Genomic DNA, 26,577 nt, shown 5'->3' with positions numbered 1-26,577 from the left:
TTGTGTGACTCCAACACATGATGGTGTTGGAGTCGTGCCTCGTCATGCAGTCATGAGTGAACAGGGATTACAGGAAGGGACTTAGCAGGCACCCCTGAGGGGCCCCCGTTGAGGATCAGCGTGGCAGATGTGTTATTACCTACCCTTACCACCTGGGGGCGGCCCTTCAGGAAGTCCAGGATCCAGTTGCAGAGGGAGGTGTTTAGTCCCAGGGTCCTTAGCATAGTGATGAGCTTTGAGGGCACTATGCTGTTGAATTTTGAGCTGTAGTCAATGAATAGCATTTTCACATAGGTGTTCCTTTTATCCAGGTGGGAAAGGGCAGTGTTGAGTGCAGTAGAGATTTTATAATCTGTGGATCTGTTTGGGGCGGTATGGAAATTGGAGTGGGTCTAGGGTTTCTGGGAGAATGGTGTTGATGTGAGCCATTACCAGCCTTTCATAGCACTTCATGGCTACAGATGTGAGTGCTACGGGTCAGTAGTCATTTAGGCAGTTTATTTTACTGTTCATGGACACAGGGACTATGGTGGTCTGCTTGAAACATGTGGGTATTACAGACTCAATAAAGGACAGGTTGAAAATGTCAGTGAAGACACTTGCCAGTTGGTTAGCGCATGCTCAGAGTACACATCCTGGTACTCCGTCTGGCCTTGTGAATGTTGACCTGTTTAAAGGTCTTACATCGGCTACGGAGAGCATGATCACACAGTCATCCGGAACATCGATTGCTCTCATGCATGCTTCAGTGTTACTTTCCTCGAAGCGAGCATAGAAGTTATTTAGCTCATTGAGTGCGGTCTTCGAGCCAGCATCGGTTTGTGGTGGTATATAGACAGCTACGAAAAATACAGATGAAAATTATCTTTGTAAATAGTGTGGTCTACATCTTATCATGAGATACTCTACCTCAGGCGAGCAAAACTTTGAGGCTTCCTTAGATTTTGTGGACCAGCTGTTGTTTGCAAATATACATAGACCGCCACCCCTTGTCTTACCAGAGGCCTACCAAAAAGCTTAAAACCCGCCAGCTGTATGTACCATGTCCCGTTGGTAGGATATACGTGATTGTAAATTGTCTATTTTATTATTGATTGATTGTACGTTGGCTAATAGGACCGATGGTAAAGTTAGATTACCCTCTCGGTATCGGATCCTTACAATGCACCTGGACCTTGGTCCCCAATACCTAAGTCTCTTTCTCCTGCGAATGACAGTGATGAGAGCCTTGTCGGGCGTCTGAAGTAAATCCTTCCCGTCTGACTCGTTGAAGAAAAAGTATTCCTCCAGTATGGGGTGAGTAATCACTGTGCTGATATCTAGAAGCTCTTTTCGGTCATAAGACACCATGGCAGAAACATTTTGTACAAAATAAGTTACAAATTATGCGAAAACATACACAATAGCTCAATTGGTTCTGGGAACGGTAGCCATCTCCCTCTGTCGCCATTCATATTAACATCATAGTTAACATAGCTACTAGAACTAACATGTTAGTAAACCCCCTACAATCACGCAGTACAGTCAGCAGCGAGCAGTTTAGCAGTTATACCGGTGAGCCCCGGTGGCAATAAATTAATAAAACCAAACTAAAATCTTGACTTGAAAATGTTCCATCATGGGATAGTCATAGCCAGCTAGCAAACATAGCATCCCTCTCTGTTTGAGCCGGGTGTTTGAGTAGGCTAAACTAGCTAGCTGCATTCACTGGATAAGTAAGTGAAGGTAAAAAATATTTTTTTTAAAGATAGCTATCTCTCGCTCTCTTTCTCGCTCTCTTGATTCTCCTTTATTTTGAAATAAATACATTTGTTCAAAACTGTTAAACTGTTGTCTTTCTCTCTCTTTGAGTCAACTGCTCACCACATGTTATGCACTACAGTACTAGCTGGCTGTAGCTTATGCTTTCAGTATCCAATTAATTCTCTTATCCTTTGATTGGGTGGACCACATGTCAGTTAATGCTGCAAGAGTTCTGATAGATTGGAGGATGTCCTCCGGAAGTTGTCATAGTTACTGTGTAAGTCTAAGGTATGGGGTGATAATCACGAGCCTCCTAGGTTTTGTATTGAAGTCTATGTACAGAAACTAGCTGTCCTCGGTCTACACCATGGTGCAACCCTGTTAAAGCTACTGTAGTCTTTCATTGCAAAACAGTGTGTTTTAATAAATTATTTTATATATTTATACCATGTTATACCAGTGTTATACCGTATCTATTGTCAAGTTAGCACAGGCATCAAGTCCATTTTCATAGCCCAAAACCTGGCTCTCTTGACCCTTTGAACTGCGTTTAACAATTGTGAGTCTGTTTTAGCCGTGAGAAATGTTGAGCAGCATGCTTAGGAACTGGTGGGCTTGTGACTCTCTCTCTTTCTTTTTCTCACACATCTTTCTCCTTTTCTCTATCTAATGTCTCTCTCGTCTCTCAACTATGAGTCAGCGACCCCTCACCTTAGCCCTGAGGGGATCGGCTTTGTGAAAGGACTTGACACACCCATGACCTCTGACCTTTTGATTGATCGGCCATTGTTCCAACACAGTTACAGTGGAGTGGAGCCATTGGGAAGGATGAAGTACAAAATTAACAAAGAGAGATAAAGTGAAAAAGAGTTGAGAGAGAGAGAGAGAGAGAGAGAGAGAGAGAGAGAGAGAGGAAAAGGAAAAGGAAAAGAGAGGAAGACTGCTTGGAGTGAATGAGTGAGTGAGTGAGTGAGTGAGTGAGTGAGTGAGTGAGTGAGTGAGTGAGTGAGTGAGTGAGTGAGTGAGTGAGGAAGTGCCTCTTTTGCACAAAGTGTCTTTTTGTGCTAGTAAGAGGAAGTGTTACTTTTGCGGTGGCAAAGTTAGTTGTTACTTCATCATGCTGGCTTTTGAAAATATCTGTAGTGAACTACGTTTTGAAAGTAACTTTAGTATTTGTATTAAGGGTAGCTTTAGTGTAGCTTAACTTCTTCCAGGTTGAATTCATTGGTAGCTTGGTAACTATATTTTCAGAGTAGCTTCCCCAACACTGGTCATTACCTAATGTTTTCATAGGAATGTTCCAGTGACGTGCAAGGACTGTTTCCAAGAGAATATTCCATCAACGTCCCACCAAACATACACAGAATATGGTTGCCATGTTTTCAGTATACAAGATCTTTTTTTAATCTTTATTTTTTTTAAATTGAACCTTTATTTAACTAGGCAAGTCAGTTAAGAACTAATTCTTATTTACAATGACGGCCTAAACCGGCCAAGCCCTATCCTGGACGACGCTGTGCCAATTGTGCGCCGCCCTATGGGACTCCCAATCATGGCTGGTTGTGATACATCATGGAATCGAACCAGGGTCTGTAGTGATGGCTCTAGCACTGAGATGCAGTGCCTTAGACTGCTGCGTCACTCGGGAGCCCTATATTAATGTTCTAGACACATTTTATGAGAACGTTTTCTGTGGACTAAGAGAATATTCCAACAATGTCCCATGAACCATTCACAGCATATGATGTCCTTGTTTCAGAATATAAGATATTAATGTTCTAGGGACGTTTCAGGAGCACGTTGCATGATCATTCATCTGTTCGGTTTCTGAAAACTAGTACTATAAAGCTTTAAAAGGAGAAAGTATCTAACAGGCGAAATGATGAACATGATCTGTTTTATCTGTTGCATAGTGCACAAGTTGACTGCAGGTATTTATATAAAAAGTACAAATATTCAAATGTAATAGAACAACGGTATTGACATTGTTATTTCGAAATACTTTTTTTAATACCTTATAGAATGTTCCCCTAACTAGAATCTGTCGTCCTGCCCCTGAACAGGCAGTTAACCCACTGTTCCTAGGCCGTCATTGAAAATAAGAATTTGTTCTTAACTGACTTGCCTAGTTAAATAAAGGTAAAATAAAATACATTTTAAAAAACTAACGGAAAGCTGGACACTCAAACATCTGGGGAACGTTACGGGCGACATTACAAAAATGTTCTCTTTACTTAGATTTGTTAGCTGGGTATGTTAGTACAGCATAATATGTCCATGCAATCTAATGCATACAAAGCAGCATAAATATGCATCCACTCTATGCTGCTTTGTACGCATTACATTGCATGGAAGAGCAATGCCAATCGCATGGTTTGTGTAAGTAAACATTCTCTTCCACACACCCTCCATAGGACTCCATACGAGGCTGAACATATTGACACGCACACACACACACACACACACACACACACACACACACACACACACACACACACACACACACACACACACACACACACACACACACACACACACACACACACACACACACACACACACACACACACACACACACACACACACACACCATACACATACACACACAAGGACACGAGTGTGTGCATGCAATTCATGACACTATTAATACATTGACATGCATATATACCACACATGCACACACAAACACGCCATACACTCACAAAGAGACAAATGTGTGGCAAGCGGGGTGATGCTATAAATATATATATAAACAGTATATACACACACACATACACTTGAACACATGCACACACGTGCTTTGCAGGAATATTCACAGTGACACAAGTGTTACCCAACAGGTGACACTATAAATAAACTAGCACGCCTAGTTACCTACGTATACTACTTCAACCCACACAAAGACGTGCTGTGTGCCGTAAAGAGACAAATGTGCACTATTAATACACTGGCACACACACAGACATTCATGAACACACTCGACTGACACACACAGGCATACATAGGCGTACTTAGACACACACACCCACACAATTTTTCTCACACACACACACACACACACACACACACACACACACACACACACACACACACACACACACACACACACACACACACACACACACACACACACAGTAAGGAAGGGGATGGATTCTCCAGCTGCTTGCAAGCAGGGGGACAGAATGTCCCCAACAGCTGTGGATTCCTCCAGTAGTGAAGGAGAAGGATGGAAGGATGTAGGGAGGAAGGGATGGAGGGAGGGAGAGATGGAGGGAGGGGTCCTAGGACAGTGGCTGCTTACCATTTTCACACTACCATGCCAAACAGTGCTGACTCTGATATTTACAGCTTGGTTCAGCTTAGCTTGGCTCAATGTGTTCCAACTAATTCCATCAGAATGCCAAGTTAGACTGTTGTTATATCTGCAATTGAACTTATGCAGATGTACAGTAGGATCTTGATCACCCTGTTGCAGGAGAACTTTCCATCCAAGAAATGTAATACTTGTATTCTATTTGAGGCTTAAAAAGTCTTCCAAAGTTTATAATTTCGACTTCGCAATTTCAGACTGTAGAAGCCTTTTCAAACCTCAAATAGACTACAAGTTTTACATTTCATGCGTTGCAGGAAAGTTCTCTTGCCACAGGGTGATCAAGATCCTACTGTTACTGTACAGCGGGTACAACCCCCCCCACCCCCCACCCCCAGTTGGTTGTACCTGCTGTAAATTCATGACTGGGGCACTGAGTAGGGGCACTGTGGGGAAGGCAGCTGCTGGGCTGTATTAAAGACTGAGCCTTGGCAACCACAACCGCTCAATCCAAAATGGCCGCTCGATGAACCCGAAATGGTCAGATAGGTGTTAGCAATATGGTGGTATGTTTAAGAGACCAAACAAAAGATTTTGCTGTTGCATTTAAGTGGATAATATTACAAATATTTGTTGGCCTGATGTGATTAATAAGGAGCATCTAGATGCTGCACTTGATGAATTTATGAAATTGCTTCTTCCAATTATTGATAAACATGCACCTGTTAAAAAAACTGACTGTTAGAACTGTTAAGTCTCCATGGATTGATGAGGAATTGAAAACCTATATGGTTGAAAGAGATGGATAATAAGTCTGGCTACACATCTGACTGGCTGACTTACTGCAAATTGAGAAATTATGTGACTAAACTCAACAAAAAGAAGAAGAAACTGTATTATGAAGCCAAAAAACTTTGGAGTACTTTAAATTACATTTTGGGCAGAAAGATCGAATCAGATGGTTTATTCATCACAAAACCATTTGATGTTGCCAATTATTTGAATGACTACTTCATTGGCAAAGTGGGAAAACCTATGCAGGAAATGCCAACAACGAACAATGAGCCATCATACTCATGCATAAAAATAATGAATAATGAAAGAAAAGCATTGCAAGTTTGAATTTTGAAAGTTAGTGTGGGAGAGGTGGAAAACTTATTGTTATCGATCAATAATGATAAATCCTTTGGCATTAACAACTTAGATGGAAAGCTACTGAGGATGGTAGCTGACTCCATAGCCACTCCTATCTGGTCATATCTTTAATCTGATCCTAGAGGAAAATATTTGTCCTCAGACCTGGAGGGAAGCCAAATTCATTCTGCTACCCAAGAGTGGTAAAGGGGCCTTTACTGGTTCTAACAGCAGACCCATCAGCTTGCTGTCGGCTCTTACCAAACTGTTGGAAAAAACTGTGTTTGACCAAATAGAATGCTATTTCTCTGTAACCAAATAAACAACACACATTCAGTATGCTTATAGAGAAGGGTACTCAACATGTACTGCACTGACAGAAATGACTGATGGTTGGTTGAAATAAATTGATTTCAGTGCAGCCTTTGATATTATTGACCATAACCTGTTGTTGAGAAAATTTGGCTTTTCGACCTCTGCCATATCGCGGTTTCAGAGCTATATATCTAATAGAACTCAGAGGATTTTCTTTAATGGAAGCTTCTCTCTTGTCAAACATGTATTGTGTGGTGTACCACAGGGCAGCTCTCTAGGCCCTTTACTCTATTATATTTTACCAATGACCTGCCACTGGCATTAAACAAAGCATGTGTGTCCATGTATGCTGATGATTCAACTATATATGCATCCGCAGCCACAGCTAATGAAGTCACTGAAACCCTTAAAGAGTTGGAGTCTGTTTTGGAATGGGTGGCCAGTAATAACCTGGTCCTGAACGACTCTAAAACTAAGAGCATTGTATTTGGTACAAATAATTCCTTCTAGACATCAGCTGAATCTGGTAATGAATGGTGTGGATGTTGAACAAGTTGAGGAGACTAAATTACTTGGTGTTACCTTAGATTGTAAATGTTCAAAATATATAGATTCAATGGTTGTAAAGATGGAGAGAGGTCTGTCCATAATAAAGAAATGCTCTGCATTTTGACACCACACTCCAAAAAGCAAGTCGTGCAGGCTCTAGTTTTGTCTTATCTTGATTATTGTCCAGCCATGTGGTCGAGTGTTGCAAGGAGACCTAGTTAAGACCTAGTTAAGCTGCAGGTGACCCAGAACAGAGTGGCACATCTTGCTTTTCATTGTAATCAGAGGACTAAAATAAATATGCCAATCTTTCTTGGCTAAGTTGAGGAGAGACTGACTGCATCACTTTTTCCTTTTATAAGAAACATTAATGTGTTGGAAATCCTCAAATGTTTGCACTTACGCCACCAGACATACCACCAAATTCAAGAAAGGGTACAGTATTATATAGAGCCATTATTGCATGGAACTCTGTTCCATCTCCTATTGCTCAAATTAACAGCAAACCTGGTTTAAAAAAACTGATAAAACAACACCTTACGGCACAACGACTCACCCCTATTTGACGTAGATAGTTTGTCTGAATATATTGATATGTATGATACGTGTGCCTTTTTTAAAATTGATGTAGTTCTGGGGGCGCTGTTGGAAGCCAAGGATGTAGAATGCCTTTCCCTATCGCTCCTGTGTTAGTGACCACATTTATATATTTAACCTTGCAAAATTGTATATATTTCTGTTTGGCCAGATGTCTGAGGGGACCCCTAAACGAGTCAGATCAAATTTGAGAAATGTAAGTTTGTAATGTCGTCTACCCGGCCAAAAACGGAGTCTGCAAGATCAGGCCGCAGCAAGCCCGCGCTCTCTCCTGATTCACCCCCGCCACTGGATGCTGCTAATGCCGGCCCCACGGAAACTCTGACTGTGGAGATGCTACAATCCGTGATATGCACCCTCAAAACCGATATTTTCGGCAAAAGTGACTCTCTCTCTACCAATCTCAGGTCAGAGATATCAATGGTCAAAGACAAGCTTAAAATAATCTATCGAGAGTATACAGAATAAACCCGACACACACGGGAGTGGCCTTATCGGAGCTGGAGCGAGGTGATACAGACCACAGAACTCGCATTAGCGAGCTAGAGGCTAACGTTGGCTCATTAGCAACTAGGGTGGCATATCTCGACAATAGATGCGAAGATATGGAAAGTAGAATGCGGAGGAACAACATTTGTCTACTGGGAATACTGGAGGGAGTGGATGGCCCAAGACCCACAGAGTTCATGGCCCAGCTGCTTCAGGAGCTGCCCGTTCTGGAGGAGAAACCACTGCTAGATCGTGCACACCGCACTCTGCGTAGCTGACCTCAGGATGGAGAACCCCCGCGACCATTTGTCATCAAGGGTGCATTTCTTTCACGTCCACAATGACATACTGAGGAGATCGGGAGAAGCATCCTCTCTCCTCTATAAGGGTAAAAGAGTCTCGATATTTGCGAACTACACCACAGCTGTGGCTAAGAAGCGGGCTAGCTTTGGAGCTGTGAAGCGCCAGCTACGCGCCTGCACGGGCGTGAAGTTCGGCCTCATCTACCCTGCGGTTCTGAGACTGACTTTACCGGACAGCTCCGAGCACAGATTTGAGGACCCGGCTTTAGCGGCCAATTTCATTAACAAGAACGTGAAAGTGGCTGTTGTACCCCATGGTGAGGAACAAATGGTTGGTTAGTTGGTCTTCGAAGGAGGCTAGTTAGCAGGCCGGCCAGCAGACTGGTTGGCTAGCGAAGCCAACTTTGCCAGGTTTATTGACATTTGAATGTCATTCTCTTTTTAATTAAAAATTTTTTCCAACCCAGGTTGCAGCCTCTAATGCTAATATCTGGCTGTTTTCATGGTTCAGTCGTAGTTTACCATCTGTATTACTGTTAAACTTCTCTTAACCAGGTTTTTTCCCCCATAGACTCTGCTTGGGACCAATCTTAAGTATTTTTGGCTTACTCTGGTTAAATGGTCACACCTTTCAGGTAGCACAGAGTAAAAGTTATCATGCTTTGCTCTAAACCTTTTTTGTATTTCGGGTTTTGCTTGCATCTCAGTTGGTGAGATGCGTCAGCAAGGGAGGGTGTGAGGGAAGGGGTTTTCCCCTCTTTTTGTATGTAGTTTTATATGTTTTTGTGCTTCGTCGCTTGTCTTTGTTTTTTAAATTTGCACTTTTAGTTTCAACTAAGATCTTTATTTACATTGTACCTTGTCCTCTCTCTCTTAAGACATGACTCAGCCTAGTGTTGCCCATCCTGCTGGAGGGAATGGCTTTCATTTTCTTACTTGGAACTGCAGGGGCATAAATAACCCAGTTAAACGTAGTGCTACACCGCCTTCATCAATTGAAAGCTCACATCATCTTTCTCCAAGAAACTAATTTGAAGGTATCACAACACTCAAGTCTTAGGTGCAGATGGGTGGGTCAGGTGTTCCATTCCTCATTTCAGAGTAAGGCAAGAGGGGTGGCTATTTTACTTCACAGATCGGTACCTTTCACATATTCTAATGTGATTTCAGATCCCCATGGTAGATACATAAATGTCAGTGATAAGCTGCTCAATACGAATGCACTTCTTGTTAATATTTATGCTCCTAATTGGGGCAATGGTTTCCTATACAATTCCACATATGTCTTCCCATATGTTGATCTTAGGCGGGGACTTTAACTGTTGGTTAGACCCACATTTGGAGCGATACTCCATTAAATCTACCACCTTATCAACCTCAGCTAGAGTTGTCCGAACCATTATGTCTGAATTCGAAGTCTCATGTTCCTGGAGAATGTTTAATCCATCTGGAAAAGAATACTCTTTTTTTTTCTCACCGGTTCACCACACTTTTACATGCATAGACTACTTCCTTGTAGATGACAGGCTTCTCCATTCCATATCTTCTGTTCATATAATCCAATTGTTGTATCTGACCACGCCCCTGTTGCCATGAAAGCAGTCATTCAAACTGTTGACAATCTGCGACCACCTTGGCGGCTAAATACTCAACTGCTCAGTAATGAACACTGTCAATTTTGTTTAAAGTCAAATCGACTTTTTCATGATTACAAATAGAACCCCAAACATCTCTGCGTCTACTCTTTGGGAAACTTTGAAAGCTTACATCAGAGGTGAAATGATTTCCTACACCGCACATGAGAACAAACTGAAAAGGGATAGGCTATCTATGTTAACATGCTGTATTTGTACATCGTCTGGGATATCATTAGACCATAGAGGGATCAATGACGAGTTCAAGAGATTGTACCAGTCTATATACTTCTGAAAGTAAAGCGGATACGTTGAAATTGGATGATTTCTTCCACTTACTTGCTGTGCCTTCGGTCAGCCGGGATTTGGTAAAAAAAAATTAGAGCAGCCGATCACTGTTGAAGAATTATCTAATGCTGTCAAATGCCTTCAATCTGGGAGAAGCTCAGGGCCTGATGGCTACTCGGCAGTTTTATTAAAAGTTTCTTTCTAATTAAAATGTACAATGAAGCATTTGTAAATGGTGTTCTCCCACAGACTCTCACTCAGGCAACCATTTGTCTTATTCTTTAAAAAATCAAAGACCCTCTTGACTGTGTATCATACCGTCCAATTAGCCTGCTAAATGTTGACTATAAAATTCTAGCCAAACTTCTGGCAACACGTCTGGAAACAGTCACCCCATCAATTATCGCTCCGTATATCAAACAGGATTTATTAAAAATAGACATCAATATTCGATGATTATTTAATATTATATATAATCCTTCTGTCACCAATACCTCTGAAGCCATTATATCCCTGGATGCGGTGAAAGCGTTTGACTGCGTTTTACACTCTAAATAAATTCGGCTTTGGCTCCAAATTGAGGGGATGAGACTTCTGTATTCATCCCCTCAAGCCTCTGTCAGGACTAATAACACTCAATCAGTTTGCTTCCCATTGCAACGATCAACACGCCAGGGTTGCACTTTAAGTCCATTACTGTTTGCCCTCGCCATAGATCCACTTGCAATAGCACTTCGCTCCAACCCCCTTATCAAAGGTATAGTCAGATACGGACACGAACACAAACTGTCTTTATATGCAGATGATTTATTATTATACACATCCAACCTTTCTGTCTCTGTTCCTGCTGCCCTTGCCACTTTCGCATCCTTCGGTCACTTATCAGGGTATAAACTGAATCTCAGTAAAAGCCAATTGATGCCGCTTAATACGGCCACAAAAAAATTGGGGGAACAATCAGATTTGAAAACCTTTTTCAAGCCAACTTTGCTCCTCTTTGAACCTGTACTAAGGATGATTTGGAACGCTGGTCTTTGTTACACCTCTACTTAGTCGCAATAATTAATTATATTAAAATGAATGCTCACCATAAATTCTTATATCTCCATCAGTGCCTTCCGATTGTGCCTTCCCAATACATGTTTCATAACGATCGATGGCCTAATACTACCCTTTATACGGGACAAAAAGCCCCCAGGATACGAAAACAGCTTTTGCAAGAGGCCCCAACCAGTCGGCGGTCTAGCTCTACCGGATTTCAGATTATATTATTGGGCCGCTAACCTTAGGATCATTCACTACCTGTTGCAGAGCAGAGAGATATTCCCACCCCCATTTTGGCTCGAGATGGAGGCCATCTCATCTACACCGGCATCATTGTCTTCCCTCGCTCCCTCCTCCGTTACAGGCCCTTACTCCTCCTTCACCATCAATATATGTGTCAAAACAACGTTGAAGATCTGGAATCAATTTAGGCGCCACTTTGGGTTTCAGACAACCTCTTATTTGGTAGCCTCAAACCCAGCTTTTCCCCCTTCTATGGTTGATGGTTGCTTTCTCAACTTGGTCTAGTCTCGCTATTAAAATATTCAGGGATCTGTATATTAACAATACATTTTAGTATTTGAACAATTATCAATTATCAGCTAAATTTGGTCTCCCCAGACATCATTTCTTTAGGTTCTTACAAGTCCCGAGTTACGTCCACAGCATAGATCCAGGATTCCCCACCCTTCCTGGTGAAACGCAGTTCGACACATTTCGTATCCCACTTTCTACTCAGAAAGGCACCGTGTCAATAATCTATAGTCAAATTTGCTCACTACAAAGCATCTCATTAAACAATATTAAATCCTCATGGGAGGAGGAACTGGGTGAAGAAACATCTGATTAACTATGGGAAGGGGCACTCAAAAAGATGCATAGCTCTTCTATTTGCGCTCGACACGGTTTCATTCAATGCAAACTCATTCATAAGGCCCACTGGACCAAAGCAAGATTATCCAAAATTTACAAGGATGTGAACCCTAATTGTTTACGATGTAATCAGTGTCCTTCTAATAATATACACATGTTTTGGTGTTGCCCATCTCTTGTTGGTTTCTGTAAAGACATATTTAACACACTCTCAGAATTGAGCTGCACACAGATTGAGCCAGACCCTTTTACTGCACTATTTGGGGTTTCCTTACCCACCATACAATTGACCAGAATGAATAAGGATGTAATTACCTTTGTCACTTTGTTAACGAGACAATTAATTTGACTTAGATGGAAATCCTCTGCACCCCCTTCTCATGCTCTTTGGATTAAATCAATTTTGAATTGCAGAAATTTGGAAAATATTAAACACACAGTCAATGGGCCTGTAGACAAATTCGTTGAAATGTGGGCTACTTTTTTTATTATGTTAAATGACTACATTTCCCTGCAGTTCCAGAGTGATATATATTTATATATTGGTGATGTAAGAGGCCTGGTATGTGCATACATGACATCTCGGATGTTAATGACTGTATTATCTGTGCTTGTTGACGTAAAACAACTGTATCAAAAAATAAATAAATTCTTGTCCTTTAATTCTTTAATTTTGTATGTCTGTCTCACTCTCTGTTTTGCTGTATTGTTGTCTTTTATGTGTTGTTTTATATTACTACCAAATAACTTACAATTCAATAAACGAAGTAAAAACATTTTTTTTGAGCTGTTCTTGTCTATTATGTCATGTTTCATGTTTCTTGTGGACCCCAAGAAGAGTAGCTGCTACTTTTGCAACAGCTAATGGGGATCCTAATAAAAGAACAACAATTCCAGCCCTTTACAGTGGGGCAAAAAAGTATTTAGTCAGCCACCAATTGTGCAAGTTCTCCCACTTAAAAATATGAGAGAGGCCTGTAATTTTCATCATAGGTACACTTCAACTATGACAGACAAAATGAGAAAAAAAATCCAGAAAATCACATTGTAGGATTTTTTATGAATTTATTTGCAAATTATGGTGGAAAATAAGTATTTGGTTACCTACAAACAAGCAATATTTCTGGCTCTCACAGACCTGTAACTTCTTCTTTAAGAGGCTCCTCTGTCCTCCACTCATTACCTGTATTAATGGCACCTGTTTGAACTTGTTATCAGTATAAAAGACACCTGTCCACAACCTCAAACAGTCACACTCCAAACTCCACTATGGCCAAGACCAAAGCGCTGTCAAAGGACACCAGAAACAAAATTGTAGACCTGCACCAAGCTGGGAAGACTGAATCTGCAATAGGTAAGCAGCTTTGTTTGAATAAATCAACTGTGGGAGCAATTATTAGGAAATGTAAGACATACAAGACCACTGATAATCTCCCTCGATCTGGGGCTCCACGCAAGATCTCACCCCGTGGGGTCAAAATGATCACAAGAACGGTGAGCAAAAATCCCAGAACCACACGGGGGGACCTAGTGAATGACCTGGAGAGAGCTGGGACCAAAGTAACAAAGCCTACCATCAGCAAAGGCATTGAAGATGAAACGTGGCTGGGTCTTTCAGCATGACAATGATCCCAAACATACCGCCCGGGCAACGAAGGAGTGGCTTCGTAAGAAGCATTTCAAGGTCCTGGAGTGGCCTAGCCAGTCTCCAGATCTCAACCCCATAGAAAATCTTTGGAGGGAGTTGAAAGTCTGTGTTGCCCAGCAACAGCCCCAAAACATCACTGCTCTAGAGGAGATCTGCATGGAGGAATGGGCCAAAATACCAGCAACAGTGTGTGAAAACCTTGTGAAGACTTACAGAAAACGTTTGACCTCTGTCATTGCCAACAAAGGGTATATAAACAAAGTATTGAAATAAACTTTTGTTATTGACCAAATACTTATTTTCCACCATAATTTGCAAATAAATTCATTAAAAATCCTACAATGTGATTTTCTGGATTTTTTTTCTCATTTTGTCTGTCATATAGTTGAAGTGTACCTATGATGAAAATTACAGGCCTCTCATCTTTTTAAGTGGGAGAACTTGCACAATTGGTGGCTGACTAAATACCTTTTTGCCCCACTGTATGTATTATGTGATAGCAGAATGCAACTCCACTAGGAACTCCACTATGCTACTTTCCGTTCACCTTCACCCAACAATAAACAATATCTTGATTGTGAGGTTGAGTTGTTAAAAATAACAGGAACACATACACACATTCAACCAAAATAGCAGCGTCTGCTTGCCTAAATGAAAAAGAGGATGTCAATGGTGCAGACTAACTTTAGCAACAGGATGTCACTGTTTCAGTTTCTCTGTGTGTGTGTCTGTGAGTGTGTGTGTGTGTTTGTATGCATGTATGAGTATGTCTGTCTGTGCGTGTCTGTGTGTGTATCTGTGTGTGGTGGTAGGCTGTTGCAGCAGCACCCGAGAGAGAAAAACGATGGTTGTGAAAGCTAAGATGTCAACATAGACCAGAAGTTTGCCTTGTGTCTATTTTTAGCAACAGAAAAACGGAAGTGATAACTGTTAATCGTGTTAATATTATCATCGTCTTTCCCCCTATTTTTGACACCTTATAATTCAATCTTATGTGCTCCATTTACCACACCAGGGAGAAAAACAATTTGGTGTTGCACACAGGGTGGGACCAAATTTGTGCTCTGTGCTTCAAATAGGACTACGACAACATTTCACTGACTGAGCACGCTACTTCATGTGGTCGTAAGGGTAGCCTACACTTGAAGCACTTTATGAGTGATAGAGATGTCTCCTATATGTGTCTCAAAAAGCACTTCATAACAATGTGGTCATAAAGTGTCCTTCATCACTTCAAATGTAGTGCAATACAGGTATACTTTACACAGACAGCCAAGTTCTACAAAAACTCCCGAGTTCTCTGATTTATAAATATGATTGGCTGTATTTCATTTCTGTGGTTGGCATTTTTCATGTTGAATGCAAAATGTAGCATACAGTACATAAAGTATACTGTCGATAGTTGGTGTAGTGTTTCTGAGCGACATCATGGCTGTGGTTCCATGGTAAGAACACAGCTGGTGGTTGTTTGTTGTTCACTAGAGACTTCCTGATCGTTTCCTATCAGGGCATAATTTAGAGCTGGGAGACAACACCTTGCTAAGAAAAGACAAACTAGCAAGCAGTAGTTTCAGACAGTGAGATACACAAACTAATAGTGTAATTATAGAACGCTCGTGGAAAGCAGCATGTCACCAACATTGTTGCATCCATCTGACCAGGCAGAATGAAAGGCAATACATTTCTCAGTGACTCCGTGGTTGAGCAACTGCTCTCTCCTTGAGTGACAGGGGGCAGGGCTTGGCATGGTTCGCGACATAGACCACCAGCATGAGAAGGAGTGAGGTTACTCAAGTAGCAAATGAGTAAACTATAAAAACGGACAGTGTTGCGTATCACATTTAACAAACCAAACATTGAAATACCGTTATAGAAGGTGAAGTCAAATTCAAGCCGGTCTGTGAATTAATACCGGTATATAGTATACCGCCCAGCCCTAGCATAAATCAGTGGGCTCACGCTTTGTTTATAGTCATCTGCTGTGTGTGTGTGTGTGTGTGTGTGTGTGTGTGTGTGTGTGTGTGTGTGTGTGTGTGTGTGTGTGTGTGTGTGTGTGTGTGTGTGTGTGTGTGTGTGTGTGTGTGTGTGTGTGTGTGTGTGTGTGTGTGTGTGCGCGTGTGCGTGTGTCCCCGACCATTTCCTCTGAAAACACACATCTCTTTATGCTGGTAATACACAGTGTTCTTATGCCTTTGGGTAATTCCTGTAGTAGCTGTTTTTGTTCTCAAGCATAAAGAGAAATGGCAACGTCAATAAATGTATCCATACTGAAGTACCACACTGAATCTTGTAGATAAAGTGCCTACTTCTTCAAATACCCAAATCGAGATGGAAAACAAACATGTACTGTAGCTGTACACACACACATAAACACACACACTCACTCATGCACACACTCATGTGAGTTCACAGAAATATCAATGTGTCTGGATGGAATAAGATCAGGTGATGCTGGTCCCACCTGGGCATCCTCGTCTGGCATCCTGGTTGAGTCTAACCTCACTGACATTTAAGGCAGTGTGCAAGTGACAGCTCAGAGAGAGGGGTATTTGGTTTTTGGGGAATTTTATTAGGATCCCCATTAGCTGTTGCAAAAGCAGCAGCTACTCTTCCTGGGGTCCACACAAAACATGAAACATTACATAATACAGAATATTAATAGACAAGAACAGAACTACGTAGCCTACATATCTATACAGTGGTTCCTCTTTCCTCCTAAAAGTTGCAGCGTACTGTGGCGCAGCTTGCATGTTACTGCAGAATTCTATGGTAAGTTGGTGCCATTAATGCTAGTTGGCGCTAGTTTGACCACCAGAGGCCATATTTGAGAAGTATTTGATAGCCTTCAATAATGGCTGTACTAGAGAATGCGGACACGTGGGAGACCGAAGTTCAATTCCCCGATGTCCTTGTAAATAAGAATTTTACTTGCTGAGTTAAATAAAGGTTACACTAAGAGCATAACTTTTCTGCACCATCATTTTCTAATTCTAGTCTAACCAATATCCAAATGGAGATTAAGTGAAAATAAAAATCTAATTGATTTATCAAGTTCCCATGCTTGTCTCAGAGCAGCTCGAATCGGTGCTGAAATAGTTGTAGGCTTTTGCTTCAAATCCTATTGCTTCTAACTTCAATATGCTCTTTAAATAAATAAGACCTACACCACTTTTAACAGCACATTACTCAACACCAGTGAGACACCTCCAGGCTGTGTAAGGGCTATTTGACCAAGGAGAGTGATGGAGTGTTGCATCAGATGACCCAGCCTCCAGAATCACATGACCTCAACCTAATTGAGACTGGAATGAGATTGGAATGAGTTGGACCGCAGAGTGAAGGAAAAGCATGCAACGAGTGCTCAGCATATGTGGGAACTCTTTCAAGACTGTTGGATAAGCATTCCTCATGAAGCTGGTTGAGAGAATCCCAAGAGTGTGCAAAGTGGTCATCAAGGCAAAGGGTGGCTACTTTGAAGAATCTAACATCTAAAATATATGTTAACTTTTTTGGCTACTACATGATTCCATGTCGCCTACGGTAGACCTATAGTATATCGAAAAACATGACGTGACTCTCCACCAATAATTACATATAGAGGATTGGAGGATTCTAAATTAAAATCAAAACCTACCTCATGAGTCTCCCGGTGGAGCCCGGCACGGGTATCGAACCTGTAGCAACCCATTTTGCACTGCGGGAACCCCCATCCACTCCGGAGCCCCCATCCACAAAGTATCAAAATACAGAGAGGTGTTGGTAAAGGTATACAGTATTGTCCTGCTAATATCCCATAATGGGCTATTATAATACTGTACATGGTGTCCAGGTCAGAATAACCAAAACATTTCTTTATTAAAGACTGTACGAAAGAATGTTGAATGAGTGAGTCATCGAGCCATGAATGGGTGAGTCACTCAGATTTATGTAGGTGCCTGTCATCAACTTGATAATATATAACAATATTTTGGAGGTTATTTCGAAAGAGAGCGATTGTAATCTGAATAAAGGCCAAAATAATAATTGTAAAGGCCAAAACATGTATTTCTTTTTTTATAGGGAGAGAAACGCTGGGAGAATTGTGCGCCACCCATAAAGGCCCAAATATAGCCCTGCTAATAGCCATAATGGTGCTGTACAACGTGACCATGTGTTTGAAAGAGTATTTTCCAATAAGCAACCATTTGTTTACCTTCATTAGACAACTTTGTTACAATATTTCTGTAATTCACTGATTTATTCCCATAGTAATTTGTTATGTATCCATAACTAAATAAACATCAGCATTTTGAAAGCGTATTTTTATCATTATTTTATTAACGAAAGCATAAAGATGTTGATGAAGAAATACTGTACTGCTGTTTTGAGTTAGAAATGCAACACTCCAGAGTACTTAAGCATCGAATACATCGCAGGTAGGAGATGTTCACATCGACAGTAGCCGGGCTATAAAGAGTCTATTGTTCTGCTAATTGGGTATTTGAAACCCTGTTTTCAAAATGCCACCAGCTGTCCATTACTACTGTAATGATGGAAACCCCTCTGGGTTTCTGTCAGGGTGGAATGGAAAATATGGTGCTGTACAACGTGATGGTTGGGAGTACAGTACTGGGCTATTTAGCTAAAGAATCCAGTGTCCTGCGAGCACACAGGAGACCTGGGTTCAATTTCCCGACAGAGTGGGCTGTCCTTGTAAATAAGAATTTGTTCTTAACTGACTTACCTTGTTAAATAAAGGTTACACTAAGAGCATAACATTTCTACACCCTAATCTAACCAATACCCAAACGGAGATTCAGTGAAAATAAAAATAGCATTGATTTATCAAGACCAGTTACCATGCTTGTCTCGGAGCAGCTCGAAACGGTGCTGAAAAAGTAGGCTATAGCTTCTAACTTCCAAAATGCTCTTTTAATAAATATGACCTGCACCACTTTTAACAGCATATTACTCAACACTAGTGAGACTCATGTTATTGGTGGAGAGTCACGTAATTTCGAAGAAATATAGCATGACCCTCCACCAATAATTACATACAGAGGATTGGAGGATATTTCTGTAATTCAGGGATATTTATTCCCATAGTAATTCGTTATGGATCCATAACTAAATAAACATCAGCATTTTGAAAGAGTATTTGTATCATTATTTTATTAATGAAGCATAAAGATGCCATTATTAGTTACATTGTTTTAGTTTGAACGTGCAGACTGGCACTAAGAACAGAACAGCAGGAATATTTCCCTAGTCGGCACTATTATTAGTGCAAAGCCCCTTAAATATTTTGGAGATAATTTTGTTTTCAAATAATGTAAAATGTGTGAGAAAAAGGCCATTCTTGAACATGGGGTGAGACATTGTTAATAATTTGTAAATAAAACCAGTTTGTTATTTAGAATGATGTCTGTTTTTGGAGGGAGAAAAACGAAAAACCTACAGTCATCTCGTGGGTCTCCCAGTCGAGGACGGCACGGGTATTGAACCAGACTATGTAGCAACACAGCTTGCACTGCTATGCAGTGTCTTAGACCATTGCACCACTCAGGCGCTGTACACCGTGATCGGTTGGGAGTGGACTACAGTACAACAGTAAGAGCAAAATAATCCTAACAAAATCAAATAAGAAAAACCTTAGTGTAACTACAGTGTTAGTAAGTAATACTGAAGTCGAGCACAATTATCAGTTTCTATTTAGGTTTATGTCGCCCATTTATTGCGAGTTAGAGACACAGTAGGACCCAAAAGCATAATCAGTGCTCTAACTCCGCCTTGCGCTGGTCTGGAGCAATGAAGCGGTGACACAGAGTACCATACAAAACCACAAATTACCTCTAAGTCCCAAGGTGTAAGCTCACAACTTCTAAAAGAGGAACCACTGTACATACACACAAACTATCTAGGTCAAATAGGGGTGAGTCGTTGTGCCGTGAGGTGTTGTTTTATCTGTTTTTTGAAACCAGGTTTTCTGTTCATTTGAGCAATAATGTGACGCAACGGAGTTCCAATGCAATAATGGCTCTATATAATACTTTACGTTTTCTTGAATTTGTTCTGGATTTGGGGACTGTGAAAAGTCCCCTGGTGGCATGTCTGGTGGAGTAAGTGTGATTGTCAGAGCTGTGTGTAAGTTGACAATGCAAGCAATTTGGGATTTTCAACACATTCATGTTTCTTATTAAAAACATTTGAATAAAAGGGGGTGATAGACGGAGAGAGAGAATGAGACATGCACTCGAGATTCAGTACACTCTTACCTCTTTCAATTTCAACCTGGATCCTCTCTCTCTCTCTTTCATTCTCTCTGTCTGTAAAAAAACGCACATGTAAACACACATACAGACACAGAACCAATGTTACCCACACTTAAGACACTCCACACCGTAGCTCTCATGGCTCTTATTAGTTATTATGGCGACGTAATGAGGGTTTATCATACTAAAATGTAATAGTTATTCCAGGTGTTTCAATCTTACTTGCCCCACACCCCATTTCAAGAGTTTTCCAGATGTACTGGAATCTGTTGTTTGGTGATGGGGCTGTGTGTCATGCATATTTGAACTGCAGTAATACGTGTGTGGGTGTGTTTTCCCTCTGAAAGTACTGTTTTACTGAACCGTCTCACAGACATCTCTCTCTTAGTCATTTCTCCACTCGGGGTACATGTTCATAAATTGTCTCAAAGTAGGAGTGCTGATCTTGGATCAGTTTTCCGATCATTTTTCCGTCATTTTGGACCAATGCTATTTGGGTAACTCTTCTACCCAGTATTATAACGCACCACAAATCTTATTAATAGGTATTTATACGTGTATTCATACATTATAAACTGGTGGCTCATAGAAAACGATATGGTAAAGAGTTAGGAACATTGTTTACTCCTACTATTCACTAATACTGTCTTAATGAACTCCTACTGTTCACCAGGTCATAAATGGTAGTGACTCATGGACTTGTGTCACGGTAAAGAGTGCTGGACATTGTGTAGCAAGCTATACAGATAGTTTACTAAGGTTTTATGATGGAGGATTTCCATTTGTTTTGACAGTGAGCTCTTAATCCTTACCTGTCCTACCTAGCTGAATGCGGTATGCCAGTGTTAGGACACGGGCCCTCTACGGGAAGTATGTGAGTAATGCTGCTGACTAATGTTTGTCATGGCATTCAGAAACCGTGGTACATTTCCATCATATTCCTCTGCTCCCACCCTGAGGGGAAAGGTGTCTCCACCCTCCATTTCTGTCCTTTCTTTCTATCTGCAGTGTTTTTAATGAAGCCTTCCATACAAGGACATAGAAACTGCTTGGAGGAAGAGCCAATGTCTCAATCCTTTCGACACCTAAACATGGCTTGGTGTCAGTTGAATCAATAAACGAATCTACACTGAACAAAAATATATACGCAACATGCAACAACTTCAAAAATGTTACTGAGTTACGGTTCATATAAGAAAATCAGGCAATTGAAATGATGTCCTAATCTAGGGATTTCACATGACTGGGAATACAGATGTGCATCTGTTGGTCAAAGATACCTTAAAAATAAAAGGTAGGGCCGTGGATCAGAAAACCAGTCAGTATCTGGTGTGACCACCATTTTCCTCATGCAGAGCAACACATCTCCTTTCGCATAGAGTTGTATCAGGCTGTTGATTGTAGCCTGTAGAAGTTGTCCCACTCCTCTTCAATGGCTGTGAGAAGTTGCTGGATATTGGCGGGAACTGGAACACACTGTCGTACACGTCAATCCAGAGCATCCCAAACATGGTCAATGGGGACGGCATGTCTGGTATAAAAAAAAATCAATTTGATGGAAATGAAACAAAAAAGCAGCTAAAACATGGCATTTATATACACATTTAAGTTACTCTTTTTTTTTTTACAGAAATATTTAAAATTCAAGTTGTGTTAAAATCCAAAATGCAAAAAAAAAGGAAAAAGAAAAGTATAAAACATGCAGCCCGTGGAAGAACTGGGACATTTTTAGGATCTCGTCATGGTGCCTCTGTGCATTCAAATTGCCATCGATAAAATGCAATTGGGTTTGTTGTCCGTAATTTATGCCTGCCCATACCATAACCCTTACTGCCACCTTGGGGCACTCTGTTCACAACGCTGACATCAGCAAACTGTTCACTCACACGACGCCATACGCGGTATCTGCCATCTGTCCGGGGCAGTTGAAACCAGGATTCATCCGCGTAGAGCGCATTTCTCCAGTGTGCCAATGGCCATCGAAGGTGAGCATTTACCCACTGAAGTTGGATACAACGCCGAACTGCGTTGTATCCAAGGTCAAGACCCTGGTGAGGACAAGGAGCGTACAGATGAGCTTCCCTGAAACTGTTTCTGACAGCTTGTGCAGAAATTCTTCGGGTTGTGCAAACCCACAGTTTCATCAGCTGTCCGGGTGGCTGGTCTCAGATGATCCGACAGGTGAAGAAGCCAGATGTGAAGGTCCTGTGCTGGCTTACTTACACGTACGTGGCGTAAGGCCGGTTGGATGTACTGCCAAATTTTATCTAAAACAAGAAATGGTAGAGAAAGAACATTCAATTCTCTGGCAACAGCTCTGGTGGACATTCGTGCAGTCAGCATTTCAATTGCACGCTCCCTCAAAACGTCATTAAATAGTACCCGGAAACACCAGTCTCAACGTCAACAGTGAAGAGGCGACGCCGGGATGCTGGCCTTCTAGGCAGAGTTCCTCTGTCCAATGTCTGTGTACTTTTATTTTTATTGGCCAGAGATATGGCTTTTTCTTTGCAGCTCCCGGAGTCGCCTCTTCACTGTTGACGTTGAGACGGGTGTTTTGCGGGTACTATTTAATGAAGCTGCCAGTTGAGGACTTGTGAGACGTCTGTTTCTCAAACTAGACACTCTAATATACTTGTCCTCTTGCTCAGCTGTGCACCGGGGCCTCCCATTGCTCTTTCTATTCTGGTTAGGGACAGTTTGCGCTGTACTGTGAAGGGAATGGTACGCAGCGCTGTACGAGATCTGCAGTTTGTTGGCAATTTCTCGCATGGCATAGCCATCATTTCTCAGAGCAAGAATAGACTGACAAGTTTCAGAAGAAAGTTATTTGTTTCTGGCCATTTTGAGCCTGTAATCAAACCACCAATGCTGATGCTTAAGATACTCAACTTGTCTAAAGAAGGCCCGTTTTATTTCTTCTTTAATCAGGACAACAGTTTTCACTGTGGTAACATAATTGCAAAATGGTTTTCTAATGATCAATTAGCCTTTTAAAATTATAAACTTGGATTAGCTAACATAACGTGCCATTGGAACACAGGAGTGATGGTTGCTGATAATGGGCCTCTGTACGCCTATGTAGATATTCCATAAAAATTCAGCCGTTTCCAGCTACAATAGTCATTTACAACATAAAAAATGTCTACACTGTATTTCTGATCAATTTGATGTTATTTTAAATGGACCAAAAATGTGATTTTCTTTAAAAAACAAGGACATTTCTAAGTGACCCCAAAGTTTTGAAGAGTAGTGTATGTATGTGAAGTGTTGTGACAAAACTGGACATTTTAGAGTGATCTTTCATTGTCCCCAGCACAAGGTGTACCTGTGTGAAAATCATGCCTTTTAATCAGCTTCTTGATATGCCACACCTATCAGCTCAATGGATTTTCTTGGCACAGGAGAAATGCTCACTAACAAGGATGTCAACAAATTTGTGCACAACATTTTAGAGAAGTAAGCTTTTTGTGCGTTTGGAAAATGTATGGGATCTTTTATTTCAGCTGATGAAACATGGGACTAACACTTTACATGTTGTGTTGATCCCGTGCTATGCCTAGCTAGTACATACTCTCTTACACTTGATCATCAGCCCATGTTTTGTTTTGCTCTAAGCAAGTTGTTCATTGCCCTGGATCATCTAAATACTTGGACAAAGACCAGGTGTTGGATAGGGTTATGGTTGTTGCTATGGTGTGTGTGTGTGTGTGTGTGTGTGTGTGTGTGTGTGTGTGTGTGTGTGTGTGTGTGTGTGTGTGTGTGTGTGTGTGTGTGTGTGTGTGTGTGTGTGTGTGTGCGTGTGCATACCATCATTGGTATGTTTTCATCACACAAGTCTAGACTATTCCATGGGGTCAGTCATCCCTTTTCAAGTGTGGCCCGGTACGGACATCAGCATGGGGGCCTTGACTGGGCGGTGACAAGAAACAACACAAAGGAATGAGAGAGAAAAAGAGAGGACAGAAAGGGAGAGCTTGAGAGTCATGGCAGGGTTTTCTATTTGGGGGATTTTGTCCCAATAGCAGGGACAGACCGGAGACCGATTGACGTGGTTCAGTCTGGTGCTTAGAATGCATCACCTCAGCTTCGGTTCATTCCTAGTTTACCCATTCTCCAGTCTAATTGTCCAATCTAACAAAGAAAGCCTTGGATCTTCATCACTAATAATCTCCCTCTTTCTTTTACCTCCTCTCTTCCTCCCTCCCTCTCTCCATAGTGGATGGGCTAATCCCTCGCGAGGCTTCGTCACCACTCCGGCCGGTGCGGCCCATGGACCTGCGTACCCAGGGGCTGGTGCGACCCGGGCCGGACTCAGCCATGCTGGCCCCCCACCTCCCCCCATTCCTGGGGGCCTTCTCAGCCCAGCACTGTGCCAAGTACTCCCAGCAGCTGTTGCCACAGCACATCCAGGTGAGCATCCCTTCCATAGAGATGGATAGAGAGCACACTTCCAACCTAGCCTGCTTTCAAATGTAAATAGTCCTCAACTGCGCTGTCAAAGCGGCCACAAAAGAAATCAATGGCAAAGATAGGTGTGCCCTCTTTCCATATAATCCCCCTCTCTTTCCATTGACTGATAATCACTTCCTAAATACAGTCTTCACTGCACCCAAATGAATGGGAATGTTAATGGTCTCGTTTCAGTACGAGTTTGACAGGGAGCAGAGTCGGCAGGAGAAAGAGCAGGAGAAGAGACAGGAGCTGCAGCAGCTGATGCACAAGGACAAGAGCGAGCAGAGTAAGCTACAGCGCCCCATAAGCTGTGTGGAGGAAAAATGGCATGCAATAGAAATGAGTGCAACGTTATCAGTATGTCATGTATAAGGATCGCTTACAGTACCATGTAAACTATGATGACCGTGAATGTCTTTTTAGAAATGCAATGTATGATGACAGCAGTGCGATCGTGTAGGTAGTTTAGGTGTTTGTGCACATGGTTTTCGGTTGTTTATTGTTGAGGCCCCACTAATGATCCTCAGAATGTGGTTGTCTGTAACAGAGGGAGTTCCTTGAGATTAGTCACAGTCTATTTTCACATGAAACCCAAGTCAGAAAAAGGAAGCAAGTCACTTAATAATTGTAAATGTCATGTTGTTTGTTGTCTTTTACTTTTCGGGAAGGAAGTGCCTACTAAAGAATGCGACCTAGCTATCTGTCAGTCACCAAATTCCTAAGAACCCGCCCTTCAAAGTTCAGCTTCAATAAGTTGTCCTTGAATAACTTGCATTATCCAAGTCACAGCAGTCAGATCTGACTAGTAATTACAAGGGAAATGCCTAGTATCTTTCCTCTTTATCTAATGTTGAAATCTTAGGTAGGCACATTGAGTACTCAGTCTAGTAGATTATAGATATTTGACTCAGAGTGAAACTGCTTGTCAGCTATTATACAATACAGATCAAATCGGTATATTGGAGTATATTGTTTGTGTCCCTCCGCTAACCCAAATAGATTAAGATTTAGTCCATTTCGAATGCTGCGCCTAGCTTTGCTTCATTTCCAGGTTCTTGTCTCTGATTGGGTGACTCTGTTGACGGACAGGTGCTGTGGCCAGTCCCCTGGTGAAACAGAAACTCAGAAGCCAAATCCTGAAGAGGAAGGAGCAGGCCGCCCTGGAGAGGACCGCCTCCAACCTCTTCGGTAGCACCACGCCCAGGGGTTACAGGTGAGAGACAAGCCAGTAAAGACGTTGATTAAAGTTTCTACGGAAATGTATTTTTTTAAGTGACCGCGAGAGAGCCGTGTCCACTCATGGAAATACGCTGTTATTAGACTCCCGTGGCTTTGGTGGGAGTACCATCTTGTTCTTTTCACCTTTCCAATCTTGTCCCACAAATGATCCTCATAAGAGATGGAAGCAAGGAAGATTATCCTCTAAGACAATTTGGATAAGCCCGAGTGACTCATTAGATTAGGTGATAGGTGAAATAAGCCTGGCTGACCGACTCACTAACTTCTATCAATGGTTGTGCCGCAAGCATTATTTCACAATACAATATTTTACTGTCCATTTTCCTCAAAATGATTGTTGTGAGGTCACCAGGACATACACAAGATGGATACAGCACAATGCAGCACAAGACAACAAACACTTAACAATGATTGTTCATGGTGTTGGTGGATGACTCTCAACTGGCTGTTTAGGGAATTGGCCCCAGATCCTGACATGACCCCAAAGCCTCTCATGGTGACTCCTGATGTCCATCATCCACTATGTGACCAACGCAAGGACATGCCCCTCAGAAGAACAGGTGAGTCATTTTTTTAATGTAGCTCGTGCTTTCTTTGTAGAGACATTTGTACTTTGTACAGCACAGTTAGAACAAGATCCTTTCCTGTTCTCACTATGGTGTCATGAGGTGACACTATGGTGTCATGCAGTTGACTCCTGACAATG

At 41.7% G+C, this 26,577-nt stretch overlaps 1 protein-coding gene across 3 annotated transcripts in view; it reads left to right on the top strand.

Moving 5' to 3' along the window:
• Nucleotides 1–26,577, top strand: part of LOC118388983 (histone deacetylase 7-like) — a 266,283-nt gene that overhangs the window by 13,292 nt on the left and 226,414 nt on the right. For all 3 annotated transcript variants that reach the window (XR_008144664.1, XM_052527300.1, XM_052527301.1), the window contains exons 3-6: nucleotides 24,397–24,590; nucleotides 24,825–24,918; nucleotides 25,722–25,845; nucleotides 26,325–26,431. Coding sequence is in view for 2 of the 3 variants with exons in the window: in XM_052527300.1 (XP_052383260.1) it covers nucleotides 24,450–24,590; nucleotides 24,825–24,918; nucleotides 25,722–25,845; nucleotides 26,325–26,431 (466 nt within the window). In the remaining variant the exon portion in view is untranslated. The remainder of the gene's footprint in view (nucleotides 1–24,396; nucleotides 24,591–24,824; nucleotides 24,919–25,721; nucleotides 25,846–26,324; nucleotides 26,432–26,577) is intronic.

This window comes from Oncorhynchus keta, chromosome 10 (genome assembly GCF_023373465.1).
Source record: "Oncorhynchus keta strain PuntledgeMale-10-30-2019 chromosome 10, Oket_V2, whole genome shotgun sequence".
In the NCBI taxonomy this organism is placed as follows: domain Eukaryota; kingdom Metazoa; phylum Chordata; class Actinopteri; order Salmoniformes; family Salmonidae; genus Oncorhynchus; species Oncorhynchus keta.
This window is presented reverse-complemented; position numbering and strand designations above follow the sequence as displayed.